Source organism: Hippoglossus stenolepis, chromosome 1 (assembly GCF_022539355.2).
Source record: "Hippoglossus stenolepis isolate QCI-W04-F060 chromosome 1, HSTE1.2, whole genome shotgun sequence".
NCBI classification, from domain to species: Eukaryota; Metazoa; Chordata; class Actinopteri; order Pleuronectiformes; family Pleuronectidae; genus Hippoglossus; species Hippoglossus stenolepis.
The window spans coordinates 27,040,144-27,055,170 of NC_061483.1; the positions used below are offsets into that span (position 1 = coordinate 27,040,144).

At 39.8% G+C, this 15,027-nt stretch overlaps 1 protein-coding gene across 5 annotated transcripts in view; it reads right to left on the minus strand.

Annotated features, from left to right (window-relative positions):
• phkb (phosphorylase kinase, beta) overlaps nt 1-15,027 on the minus strand; it is a 105,772-nt gene that overhangs the window by 78,278 nt on the left and 12,467 nt on the right. For all 5 annotated transcript variants that reach the window (XM_035151494.2, XM_035151472.2, XM_035151485.2 and 2 more), the window contains 3 exons: nt 8,464-8,602; nt 4,960-5,059; nt 658-765 (listed from right to left, as the gene is read on the minus strand). In XM_035151494.2, coding sequence (XP_035007385.2) covers nt 658-765; nt 4,960-5,059; nt 8,464-8,602 — 347 coding nt within the window. The remainder of the gene's footprint in view (nt 1-657; nt 766-4,959; nt 5,060-8,463; nt 8,603-15,027) is intronic.

Sequence of the window (15,027 nt, forward strand, 5' to 3'; positions counted from 1 at the left end):
AGCGAGGGTCACTTCTCATTGAGTTTCTTTTCTCACCAAAGCCAGTCCACTTATTTCTAATATTGTTATATCAGACTGTATATAAAGATGAATGACATGGCTGCTCCCTATAATTAAGCCACAATGTCTCGATCACCCCCTGGTGGCTCGCTGCAGTATAGGTCATAAACCCTTCCGCCTCCATGTTAATGGATGGGACATGAGGCAAACTACAATGTGAAAGAACATGTCAAATACATTTTTTTTAAAGATGGCTTCTAACATTTCAGGTATCTCTCATCATTACAACATTAATATATGTCATGATCAACAGCAAAGATTGACTTTTTATTCAGTCTTGCTCAAGTGTACGTGGGACCTTGCTACGTAAAATGGCTGTATTCATATAATCCAGGATATTTTAGCATCATTTCTGGGTCTTGTGAGGATGTGGAGATATGTCATCCATCTTAATATACAGTCTTTGAGTGAGATTCACTCATTGAAACCAGCAACCTTACATATGAGCACTCCATCAGGATATTTCATTGAAGTGGATATATATACATATACATAGTAATGCATATATCCAAAACACAACTATACATTGTTTACATGCATATATGTAAAGAATTTTTTTGTTGAAGGATTTCTCCACATGTCTGCTCAATGGCTGACCTGCAGGTGGTGGTAGTCGCTGTAGGAGTGAACCTCGTCACCGGTGTCTACGTCGAACACTGAGTGCAGACACTTAGAGGGGCTGGGATCCTGTTTAAACTGCTCCACCTGGTATAAAGAGATGCAAAGACAGAGCAGAGGATCCGAATGAGTGGTTGAGGGAAAGCAGTGAGCAAATAAAAGAGAGCGAGAGACAGAGTGTAAAAAACAAACTGACATGCAGGTGCAGAGAAAGACACAGAAAGAAGACTAAACTTCAAAACAGCCAGATCTTAACTCAGACAGCCCAGGGTCGTACTGAGGTCAGCAGTCTGATGGAGTCAAACAGTCAAACAGAAAACAAAAGGCAAGTAAGAAATCAGAGAGCAATGCACACACAATCAGATACACAGACAATCTGGCAGAGAACAAGGGACCACAGTGCATTACTTAAAAAGGTTCAACGGGAGGAAAACAGCAGGGGCAGGTAAGCAGGCGGAGATCTGGTGAGGATTGTTAAAAGGCCGGGAAACACATGACGACAGGAAGCAGACTGACACAAGATGTAAAAAAAAACTAAAGAAAAAAGAAAACCGATGATTTGAAAAAAACACGAAATTTTACCGAGGGCGTTTACTGTCAATAAATTTCCTCTGTAAAGAGTCGAGCTGTGTCTCACTTAGAGAGCCGCTTCTTTTGGAGGCAGAATTTTAAGACCGATTGCATCACACTTTCTCATCATGTCTAACTGCAGATCTGTTGTTGGTTGTCCAGTGTTGGTTGGTTCGGACTTCTACACCTTCTGTCATTGCTACTTAATTGCACCTTGCCAATGTCTGCTGGGGGGCGAGTGTGAGCTGATGACGAATCAGCTTTTTTATCCACTACGCAACCAACAAAGGAGTAGAACACTTCCTCTGAATGAGGCGGGCCCTGAATTGGGACACAGCTACAGTCTACCACAGGGGCAGCTTTAATCACAGTTGGAAACCTTCTGTTTTAAGGTCATGCCTGATAATGATCCATCTTCGTGCTGGAATGTGTTATGCTGCAATGGCTGCTGTGTTTATTGGATATTAAGGGCACCTGCTCCCTCCGCTACCACTCGGGGCCAACTCAGCTTCTTCTAGTCCCTAAAAAAAGTAAGCTTTAAAGCGTGAAGCCTTAGACTGAAATTCAGGAATGCATGAATCCACAACCACACCAGTGACACACATAATATGTTGTTTCTCACATGAAATGAACTGGAACAGTCAGCCATGTGCCTGTGCTGTGAACAATAACCCGGGCTGATATACTGTTCAACATAACACAGACTGCTATGAAGCAGATAAGGGCCAATCAACATGTTGAGTTGTGTTTTTGTGTGCAGTGGTTTGTTGGTGGCTGTATGTGTGTGTTTGCCGCATGGACTCGACTACACACTGAATCATGTCTTGGCCGCCAGCCCCATCGCACAGAGTTATAAATAATTGGCCCTTTGTCCCATTTTTACCTCGTTTGTTTCTCTTCTCCCCACCTCTCTCCATCGTCAAGTCCCCCATCGCAGACTTCATTTTTCATTCTACCTCCCACCCTCCGTTGCTCCTCACTTCTACCTCTCTTCTCCTAGTACCTTCGATTATTCACCCTTCTGTCTTTGTTGTCCCTCTTGCTCTCATTTTCTCAGACTCCCACGCTTTCCTCTTGTTCTTTCCTCTGGCACACTCCCTCTGCCCACCTTTCCCTCTCTCGCTTTGCCTCCAAGTCGGTCATAGTGGAGACCCTCTGTCCCACTTTTACCTAAACTGCTCCACTTCCTGCCATCCCACAGCGCCTAATGTGTGTGTGTGACTGAGAGGGAGATAGAGAGCTACCTCTGTCAGCAGCTTACACTAGGTACTGTTGTTTATGCTCATGTAAAACCTACTTTTTTGTCTATGTCTCTCAGATTTCCGTCCAAGCCGAGCCACAGAGTCAAGTGGCTCTATACTCGCAGGATATTCTGAATTGCCCCACATGTTGCTTATTCTTTCAAGTGCTGCAATACACCATTACAAGGTTCAAATTAGAGGAAATGCCTGCTGCTCCACACAGTAATAGGTTATTGTACAAGTCCGCCTTAATGCATTTATTTTGCATCTATAGCCAACAAAAAAATTATTCAATCTCATCAAACCAATTACCAGGCTGCTGCTTGTAATTTCTGAATATTCAATGATGACTAAATGGGGACAGAGCCAAGATAATTGCAGGAGTTCAGACAGAAGGGAGTCAGGAATAAGGCTTTTTACTCTAGAGGAAGACACCTACGGTTAAAATTATTGAAGGCACTACTTGGAAAATCTACCTAGACTACATTTATTAACAGCAGTGGAGTTGCTTTGTGATTATCTAGACATGTACACACTGTGGTAAACCTATTTCTGTATAAAACCAGACCACAATCTTCCTCAAACATGAAACAAATGCAGTAAGTATGTTATTACTTCCTATCTTTATTCAAGAGCATGGTCTTTCAGTTTTATATCAGGACTTGTTGATTTTGTAATGCTCTCCCTCAAAACCCTGCACTCGCACTCAAATATACCCTGCTTGTGCTCAAACTTCCTGCCCTCCAGCTTCAGCTCTTCTCATGCTCATGCTGCTGCCGTATGAAATGTCTGCTCTGAAACTGATAAACCACACTCTTAAATAAAGCTAGATAAAAAAACATATGTGATTGCCTAAACGTAACAGTAGAGAAATATTATAATGCTGAGGTCACTACGTATGGATATTATATTGCAAGATCATTTCATGATTCTGCCCTGACCCCGAAGACTATTTTGGTTGTTTTTAATGGACTCTTTAGTCTATTGACCTTAACCAGGGTTTATGTGTTTAGATTTGTGTTTTATTTTGGAGTTCTAATCTCCCTCATGTGTTTGTGTTTTACTTCCTGCCTTTATGTTTTTCACTTCAGTTTTGTTTGTTGCCTTGATTTGCTTCACCTGTTTGTCATGTGCCGCCTGTCTCTAGTTTGCAATCACTTCAGTTTGTATTTAAGTCAAGTCCTCAGTTCTGTCTTTGCAGACTCATCTGATTAGTTGCTGTCAGTTTAGTCACTGCCGGTTTTGTCTCTGTCAGCTTCAAGTTTCTTATCCTGCCTTGTTTTTGTTCTGAACAGTTTGAGTTTGCCTTTTTGGTTCCTGCCGGGCCTGCCCCATATCTTATGTTTTCATTAAATTCAGTTTTTTATGAGTTTGACCAGCCTCCTGCCTCGCTCCTGCATTTGGGTCCACCTGCTCTCAAAAACCTCACTGTGAGTCTCCATATAATTGTATATATGTATATAATTACACTTATAGAGAACCCAATTACAGTCCGATTATGTTTTGTGCAAACATATTTGTTGTTTCAATTAATGTTATTTCTTAGGTTTCTCTCTGAGGAATGACTTTATACTTCTGTACTTCTGTACCAGCATCTGCATCGCTTTATACTTTCTATGCACAGTGGGGGTCCCTGAGCAAAAATTAACTCCACCAACTCCCACGTAGTTGGTATGAGTCACTACTCATACTACGTCTTCATCAAAAGAAATAGAAAAAAAATAAACTTTCTAAAACTCAATCAGTCTGAAGGAGACTACCTTGGTTCCTTATACCATTATATAGGATGACAGCGGGGACCAGCTGCTGTATTTGCTCAGGGATATTTGCTCCGCAGTGGCCCTGTGTCACGTCTCCATTAAAAATGCCATGTTCTCAGTAAGTGTTGGAGACAGGCCTGTAACGAAAGCTGCTCTGTGTAATTAACTGTGTAAACGCAGCTTTGTAATTAAGACACAGGAAAGCTCTCCCCTAAATTAGGTCGTCAAGGTCGAAGCAAAATGAAACACAAAGGCTTTCAAAGGCAAACACTGTACACATGCACATACACAGTGGCACAGCAGGTCGCTCTGTTTAAAGCTGTTGCTCGTGAAGAATCAAAAACCAGCATACAATGGATATACTTGGTTCTGCTTTAGGTGCATAAAATGGTTAGTTTCGCAATTTCTCATTCACAGTCTGCAACAGACGCGGCGTGAAATTTTCCCCTTCAGAGCTAAAGTCTTTGGCAATTAACAGATTGTTGGTTATTAAGCCCTTAGGACTAAAGCAACCGACTCCCATTGTCATTTTGTTATGATATGAAAGAGGAACCAGATGTGTCCAGTGCTCCAACTCTGAGTGGCTTTGATGAATAGCAGCTCTGGAAATACGACTTTGATCTGTAATACAGCATGTAATTGCGAGGTGCTTTTCTGCAAACACGCAGTGTGAAGGCAAGAGCTGAGTGAAGGCTGGTTAAAAAACTCACCTTATCAGCCTGTCTCATGTAGCAGTAGAGGATTCCTCTCATACACTTGATGGCAGAATGCTCCAACTCATGGGTTCGCCCCATGTTGTCATCAATGCGTCTGCACAGCAGAGAAAAGAGGGAGAACAGATGAGGGGAGGACACAGTGTTTTTAAAAGATAACAATGAATAGCTGGTCTTATTATTATAGTGTTTTTTTTTTCTCTCTAATGGTAATATGTTTTTAACTAAGTAAATAAGGCAATCAGCAGTCAGAGGATCAGACAGGCTGCAGACAAGACATCAGAGAGTAATGCCTTCAAGAGATGACGTTTTCAAGATGCACTTACAGCATGTTTAAATGTTAACTTAATCATTAAACCCCAAAAAACTAAAACAGTTCCAAAATGTCTCCATAATTCCAAAGCCATCATTCTGACATTGACAGACTGACCAAATGTGACAGCCACTAGGTGAGCGGCCCATATAGTCCCACCCAAACAAATACAAAAAATATGGACAAATACAAAAAATATGGCTGCTACAACAAACCACATTTTCTAAACTACTTTCATTGGATTAAATAAAAAGAAATTAACTTTATTGTCTTTCAGACCATACAACAAGACATGCACAGCAGACAGAAACTGTGTTTTTCCCAGCTCCATGTGCAAATATAATAAGGAAAGTAACTTAACACAACAAAAATAGACATTATAGACAAGACCTAAAGCCATAAAAAGCCATAAAAAAAAGAAAGATTACAAGTCTGAAAAATTGCACAGCATCTCACAGTGGTTGGTTTATTGCATAGAGTAACAGTAACAGTAATGTAAACTTGGTAACAGTAAATGTAGGTGGTGAACAAGAAAGTTGGTCTTACAGTTTAATTGTTTGCATTGAACACTTTGGGAGATAATTCATCATTTGCAGAAGAAGTAAACCTGTTGGATTTAATATTGACAAAAATGTGACTTTGTACAATGAGCATAGCAGTAGTATTAGGGTGCTCAACCAAAGTCCGGTGCATTTCAGAGTTTGGGTTGGTTTTGTTTTCCTGGTCTGGTGTGGAATCTTTCAATTTAACTTCGGTGTGGACCAAACAACTGGACCGGAGTACAGCTGGAGGAGAATCTCAAATATAAGGTCCAGTTGCAGTCTCAAAAAAAATTATTATTAAGAGTAGTTATTGCTTCATGGGCTAGATGTGTCCATCAGAAAAGATAAATAAATAAAGCTGAAGACGCTGTCTGTCTACATAGTGCTTACTATCCAGTGGAGTAGCCTGTCATTTCATGTGAGTACATGCTTACTCCTCTTTATTGGTTTGTAAGATGCCACTGTCTTCTGGTGGTTCAAGGACCAGAACGGTGTTGCAAGGCTACCAACTGCAGGTCTCCTCACCTTCACACGTGATCATATACATAAATAAAAGGTGATTTGAAGCCATGGGTCCGACACTATGGAAGGCCCTCTCTACTGACAATAGATCTTCGTTCTATGTGAGCACCTTCAAAAGAATCCATACTCTTACTTTCCTGCTACTTTGCAAGCAATATTTCTAAGGTAGACTGCCTAAAAATCTCATCAGTGGCATGCAACAATGGCTTAAAAAAACCATTGTGCAATTTGTAAAGCCTTAAACCTATACTATGCTAACAGGCGTATCATTACAATTTCTGAGTGAAAAGACAAGCTACAGTAATAAAATCTCTTGTGGACTAGATTTGCGGTGTAGATTTTAAGAGAGTAATCTTGGCAACATATCACTCAAAAATCAATCAATTATGGCTGCGGTGGCAGTCAGTATATTCCTGTCAGGGCTGGCGGATCTGAAATGCACATGACAAAGGTCATCCCAATAATAACTTTGGATATCGACAAAGGAAAGCCAAACCACTGAAGTGAAACCTGTTTGAATTTCAGTGCTACGCGGTGCATTAATCACGCTGTCTTTTAAATGTGACCCTCCACATCAAAACTGATTGCAGGCAGAGGGTAAAGCAGGCGGCTTTTCATCTCCCAACGTCCTGTTCCCACAGTACAAGCATCTAATATGCATGAGATGATCCTCGAGTGACCGGGGGGTTGCAGGAACATACCCAGCTCTTTTAATTTAATTACAATTAATCAGAAAAATACAACGCGTGTCAGTCAGGTTAAAAAACAGCCCAGCCCCCATTAAAAAGTTATAATGCATAAAAAGTCATAAAAGAAATAATTAAATGTGAATGGACATGGTAGTGGATAAAAACGTATCATGGCTACTTAGAGAAGAAGTTTGTGGCAAATCCTACTGCCAGTTTAGTCATTGACTCTCACACACTCGAACATATACCCACAGCAGCTGGGCGTGAAGTAAGTAATGGCACTAGCCAAGCCTGTCAGATGAGAATAATCTTAATTAAATCCCAGTGACAATTCTAATAGGAGGCAGCCATGACTGATGACTGGGATCTGCCGCTGGTCACATCACTGCGGTACACTCTATTTTTACCCCTGTCTTCCCCCTCAATCTCATTTCTTCACTCTCTCTCTCTCATCTCTCATTTCGCTTGATTCCTCCCTCTGCCCACCTTACCCTCCAACGTCCGCCTTATATCTTCTCCTTCAGTCTCTCTTGCTCTCCCTCCGTATCTTTCTTTCCATCCACTCCTCCACTTTCTTTCTCTGGCGTATTAGATACTCATTCTGTGGAATTTCTTAGAGACTAATCACTGCAGGCATCAAGAGTGGGGACAGTTGCTTAAGGAATTTGGGGGCCTCGATTCTTCTCAGTGAAATTATTCTCCTCGAACCAATAATGAAAGTGTGCTTAAAAGGTAAAACCTTCAAATCACAGAGGCAGATTGAAGATCAGGGTCAGTAAGTGAGAAACTTACTGAGAGTTTAACAAAACCATAAGTTCAAGACAAAGGGATATGGGGGAGAATATTGTGAAATAATGATTGTGAACTGATGTAACTGTTGATTCTTGGTCTGTTTTCCACATTATGTTCGATGAATGTATCAGAAGTGATATTTGTCCACTTCAGTGTTTCTTTCACATCACTTTTGCAGCAATGATGGAAAGGTGGACTACGTTCCACCCTTACCACACACATCATTCTATCACACATGGTGTGGCAAATATACTAATGTCTGTTGCATCATTTATCACCCTGTTAAATTTGATAAGTTATTCTTTGTCATTGATATTTTATTATTCACCAAACAAAGTGGTTAGTCTTAATCCAAATGCTTTTTGTCTGAGGTATATAGCTTTACCCTCAGCATTTTAGCACAATATTATGCATAACAATAGGCTAGCTAGCATTAGCTACTAACATATACTGTTGTTTTAGTCTGAAAAATCTTTGGTTGCTGGCTGAAAGTCAGAAAGAATGAAAGTCTTTCTTTTGTGTATGTCTGCAATGGACAGTGTTCAGCTCTAAAATAAATCTGTATGAGATAGGCTGCGTACCATAAAGCTGATAGACAGGGTTTATCGTTCATTGTGCATGTGTGTGTACATCATACACTAACCTGTAGGCCATGGCCAGGGCCCAGGCACCAGCAGCACAATACAGGGAGTCCCGCACCTTGGCCTCTTTGCACTCGGAGCATGTTTTGACAGGGAAAAGGCCTGTGGTGGGACTCTGGTAGTTCAGAATGGTTGTCTTGACTAGATGAAGAGAGAAAGCAGAAGTTGTGACTCAACAGTTCTTGCATGAATAGTAATGGTTCCCTTATTAGTTAAAACACCAGTGAAGAAAGCACATGTAACACAACAAGCCAGTAAGCACTGCTCCGTCAGACTTTACCAAACTAAAGTGACAGTAGGTTATTCAGTTCCAGTCTTTACTGACAGTACTGTTTTCGAGAGCACACACACTCTCATGCCCACACACACATTACATGACCTTATTTTGTCTGTTTTTACTGCTACGCAGAAGGAGCATCACTCCCATCACTCCCATCACTCCCATCACACCTAAACAACCTCTTTTTGATCCAGTGTTTAGATGCAGCTACTGTACATTTTATGCATATTCAAATAATTGTAGTTAAATCATACTTTTTGGTTCAATTCAATCTAGAACTAGAATTATCATCTTGTGGTTGTATCCCTCCACCCACCAGATAAGATGCAGTTCACTGTCCAGGCCATATACTGGTTAGATGGACGACAGTCACAAAAGTGAAGACAAAGCGTCTTGGTCAGCACCTGGCTGCGGTGTAGGTCATAGATCCCCATCTCCTCCATTTAAATGCATGGAACACGGGCCAAAAAGTAAATGTACACGTCCAATTTTTTTTTTCCAAAGATGGTTTCTGTCATTTTAGGTAACTCTTATAACACTGATGTGTGCTCAAGTGTAAATTTTTCCACTAAATTGGTTTTAATTAGTTATCTGATTCTATAAAATTGTTGTGAAACATCATGATTGACAGCTGAGACTGACTCAAGATTGTATGAGTGTGTGCATCAATGAGACATCGCAACCGCGGCTCCATTCCCCGAACACTACTGTGCAGACTCTGGCTCCCAATGAACAAGATAGCGGTGATCTTATCCTGGATACTTCGGCTACATTTCAGGATAGCGGGAGGAAGTCGAGACACGTCGTTCCTCTTTATATACAGTCTATAGACCAGACTCATATAGTAAAGACGTTGAAGGGATTTAATAAAATGCATTAAGTGTATTTTGTCCTAATAAGCTAATTAATTCTTGAGTTACCGTTTCATCTTTCAGTCCTAGGGAACATTTGGGCCAAATTTAAAGAAATTCCCTCATGGCATTCCTGTGATATGCTATTTCATTTAAGAGAGTGGGACAAACGGACAACATGAAAACATATAGCCTCCGGCAATGGCTGTCGCTGGTGCACAGGCATAAAAAGGTTGCAACTTTTCTGTTTTTATCAAAGTAAACCTAAGTTCATGTAATAAAGTCACTTGGAGCTCGTTCAGTTTGTGTTATGTAGACATTTACAACATGCGCTGTGCAAGTGTGACAACAGATGGAGTGTGATAACAGATGAATGCCTATTTAAATTGAGCAAAGTGTGAACTGTGATAAGTGTAAATGGCTGCAACAGTGAAGAACATTTATAATTATCTGAAGAATATAATCTTTTAACTTCAGTGCACTTATATTGTGACTGCACAAGCTGAAAAGAGGCAGTTTTGTCCATGTCAGTGTTTTGCGTCACACTGGCAAGACAGATATGTTAGCACCAGTTCCAGACTTGACTCACATGACTGTAAGCAGGAACAGTTACTTTCATTTGTCAAAACAGCTCATCTCAGTAGCGTGAGATAATTATTATTCCTCTCCTCTGATGAAGCAACTTCTAAAAGAAAAACATGCTGACCCCATTCCAGTGGAGTTCTGTAGCTGACCCTGACCTCTGATCTCTCTCTGGGAGACTATTCTTACACGTGTTTAAAACAGTTAACAAATATAATATTGAATAAACTTTGGTCTTTCTCAACTTCTGCACTAGTATCAGGGTGGAAATGAAGAAATCAACCAAGGAAACATGCGTGGTGCATGTTTGCACCTCGAGAACAAACTTTAACCCAACATCTTGCTCCTTGACAATTGCCTGAGGAAAAACGACATGGCTGGTTAATATGAAATAAGACTATAACTAACAGTCAACTACAACTTAAATAGTACAGGTCAATATTACCTGCACGTAACTCCTATGAAGCCTGTGGGAAACAGATTTTGTGAAGACATTCACGTCACGAGAGTAAATAAACCCCAAAAAATCCACTTAAACATGCAGCATGTCATTAATTAGATTCCTCCCATAAACTCGACTTTATTTTGAAAGCCTTCTTATTTTAGCTTCCTCACAGAAGCTTTTCGTCATTGTGCCAGTGTATTTGACTTCATGAGATATTCTTGGAATAACTGTAAATGCTAGAACACATGACTCCATGTCATGATCTATCTCACCCACCTCCAGGTTACTTTTACTGTCGACTTTGTCATGTGTACTTAGACGATTAGAAACATGGTTATAGTATACATAGCCAAGAAATATGTGTTCCCATAGAGAGCTCTGGCTGGTGCCAGATGCTACCTCATCACAGACACCGGTTTTACTGCTTACATGATAGTGACAGAATCTGTTTACTGGAGCAAGTTCACTATAACCTGATAAATTAATTAAATCAGTGTAAGGGAACTTGACTTGCTCCCCTGACTTTCTTCTAGTGCCACATTTGCGCAACTTTCGAATTAAACATTTTAATGTGACTGAAATATGACAACTATTGGGAAAATTACCATGAAAAATAGCACAGACTTGTCTCCCTTAGGATTAATTGTAATAACTTAAATGATACCAGCTGAATTTTCATTGAGGTTTATGACCAAATATCTATATTACTAATGACCCTACCTTGTCATTATGAGCATACTAGTGCATGTGCTGGTATTAGCATTTAGCTAAAAGTGCTACTATGTCTAATTAAAGCCACTAGCATGGCTGGAGACCAGTTTCTCTCCCTAAAAATCTTCTCTGTTCCTTGAAATTATATATTTAGAAGCTTGTTTTGAAAAGAATCCCATCACAACCATAAAATGTCTTGGAGGTAACTCATTGCCTCATTAACTTTTTGCTAATCTATAATTATGCAAATTAATTCCACCTCTATCTCCACCCACCTCTCAGCCGCTCGCCTGCAGCTGCGACTCTGCATCATCACACACGCAATCCACTGCTTGTTTTATATTTTGGTAGCTATTGTATGCTACACAATGTGGCGGTGAAAATAGGGAGCAACCAGAAACCAACTCAAAAGGGTGAGGAAGAGTGAATTGTACAAGGTTGCCGTCAAATCAAAGTATCAAAATGGTGATGTATGTATGTTTCACTCTCCACAATGTTTGTAACATAATCGTTATGAATAACATGAGTCTTCATCTTCATTACTTTATCAAACTGCTAATGACATGTTGCTAATGTCAGATAAACCTTGGTTCTGATTGCCAGCTCTGACTTAGCAAACATAGCTTGCAAACTACAGTGACCAAGATGGAAATATCCAACCATGACATGAACTGCTTATTTCTCTCATATGTCTTGTATCATAACACCATACGGTCATATGAACAACATTACAAAGCTTATTCCCATTGGGGGTCTTTAATAATATATGCACTTCTTCTCCTTACTAACTAACTCTCGTCCTCACTTCAGACTATTATGAGCTTAATTGTTTTATAATTCAAAATAAACAAAATTCAAAATGTAAAAATGATTTGCGACAACAGCAACAAAATAAATTACCCCCATGTTTTACCCCCCAAAAAATCTGGTTATGAATTATGTATGAACAAAACCTCTCAATACAGACCTTCAGAATATAGACAGGGATATATCTGGAAAGTTAGGTGTTACAGAAAATGGCCTTTGAAAGATTTGTATTGTGATTGATACAAAAGGTGTATTAGGGATGTTTTATTTCCTCATAGTCTGGAAGAAAACACGTTTTAGAAGCAAAATAGCCCAAAATCTCAAAATAGACTAGTGTATGAAAAAACTAAGTTGTCTAATATAATGTGACTTTTTTTCTCATTTGAAACTGCCCAGTACTAGTTTGATAATGTCCATATAAAAGAACATTTACATATTTAGGTAAGAAACCAACCAGGCTACATAAATGAATACATTGAAATAAGGTCCTGCAGAGCCCAGAAACAGCAGTTACATAATAACCGAGAGCTGGAATATTATGTTCAGCCCACAAGATAATTTTGTTGTTTTGACATCTCTTGATCAGATGAATACTTAGTGGGGTGAGGGTGGAACGGTAAAATAGGTTTGAATTCCTACTGTGCAGGGCTAGCATTATCAACTTTAAGGGACTAACACCTATTCATTATTGCTGGTGTAATCAAAATGACTGGAAAGCTCTCCAGTGCATAATAAGGTCACTTCTGTGGAATTAGGGAAGACTTTTTTCCGCCAGGGATATGACTTTCTGACTGCACTAAACTGACGAGCCAAGATAAACTAAGATGGTTCAAGTTCACCAAAGTTCATGCTGGGCATTAGTTACTGAGCAGAGGACAATGAAGGAAAGCTCTTACTGCTAATAGATCATAGTCTCCAATAATATATGCTGAAATATTACATACTCAAACAGAAGGCCTCCGGGAAAGTAATTTATCTATTTCACAAACACACAGAGACACAAGCACACACACACACTCATATCCTTCTCTCCTGCAGAGGTCTCCTCACTGATGACTAATCTGTCTAGAGGGATCACTTCATTTTTCATCAGAATATTATGCCGGTGCAAATGAAGGGGACATCCATTCTGCACTGTTGTTTGCTACAGAGAAAAAGAGAGTCAGAGAGAAGGAGAATGATAGAGAGAGATGGGAGGAGACAGAGAAGAGGGGAAATAGAGATAGAGAAGATTGTGTGTGTAAAGAAACAAAAAAGAGAGAGTGTGTGTGTGTGTCTGTAGGCATGTGCGTGCGGCTGTCCGTGCGTGTGTGTGTGTAAATAAAAAGCATCAAAGTAATGGGTACTGGGAGAGAGACAGGGTGCGGGAATGTCAATCGGTTTGCCTGCTTGTGTGTGTATTGGTCAATTGAAGGTGGCAGTCACACTGGCAGTGAGATAAAAGAGGTGGATGGGGGTGAATAAGGCACATTATTAATAAACCTCTCAGGTAGTCCACCACCCAAGTATCAGACTAATGAAGTGCCCACTCGTGCATGCACACATGTACACACGCATTTGTATTACTAGTCTTAAGAGATTCAACTGCCTCACACTGAATTTGACGCTAGACTTATTAAAGTAACTGCATTTGAAAAGATGAACGCTGAATATAAAGTGGCCCACATGCAAAAACAAATATACGGATTGATTTTTGTGCCCTTGTGTGGACACTTGGTCTCAATGTAGAGCAAATTAAGTGTAAATACACATGCTTAGAGACAATCTCACACACACACACACACACACACACACACACACACACACACACACACACACACACACACACACACACACACACACACACACACACACACACACACACACACACACACACACACACACACACACACAACCCTTCATTTATCTGGCTTGCACTTATATGTTAATAGTCATTGGGTATAGGCTAGTTTTACTGTGGCTATGGTGACAGTATGGAGAAGGCCATAAAATCTATTGGCTATCACACATTTCAGTATGCTGTGTGTATTGGTAACCACAATTCCATTAAGAAAAAGTATTTGATAATATTCTCCTCTAAAATTACCAATCTGTCACAAACATTTTATTTTGTTATAGAACAATTTTGTTATAGATTCTATTATTAGTCAAAGCCTATGCTTGAATCTTCATATTTTCTGGATCTACCTCAGGACAAATCAAAATCAAAACTTTGACTTTGCTACATCAATGATGCATATTGACAAACTTATTATTTTGGGATAACAGGACGAAGAGTTAATGTGCTCTGATACTGCTTAATGTGCACTTATAAGGGATTTATGGGCTGTGTCCAAAATCACCCACTCACTCACTATTCCCTACTTCACTATATATATATATATTCTATGTAGAGCACTATATAGTGAGCTCATTGGGAAAAGAAAAAAATATTCCTACTCCGTGCATTCTCTCTGTGGCGGTAAAGAGGATTACAACGTACAACAACATCAGCCTTTGAAAAATCCCACAGTAAATAAAAAAAACCCACATTGAATGACAGAAATAATAAAGTAGAAATAAACTTGTTTCCCGCAGTTTGTGCGATGATGTGCTGCTCTGCTTGTATTTACATTTCTACCATCGGTTGAACACTACTTTTCACGATGCATTGTGGGAAACAATCAGTGCACTATATTGGGTATAAAAAACTTCACTAAACATTCAGATGCCACTACAAAATGGCGAACTTACTATATAGCGCACTATATAGTGATAAGTGAGTGATTTTGGACACTGTAATGGTTTCATCTTGCGACACAGTGCTGTGGAAGTCATCATTACATGCAGAACATGAATGATGAGAATGCTGAACGGTGTTCATTTTCAGATCCCAAGTTTCTTGGAATGC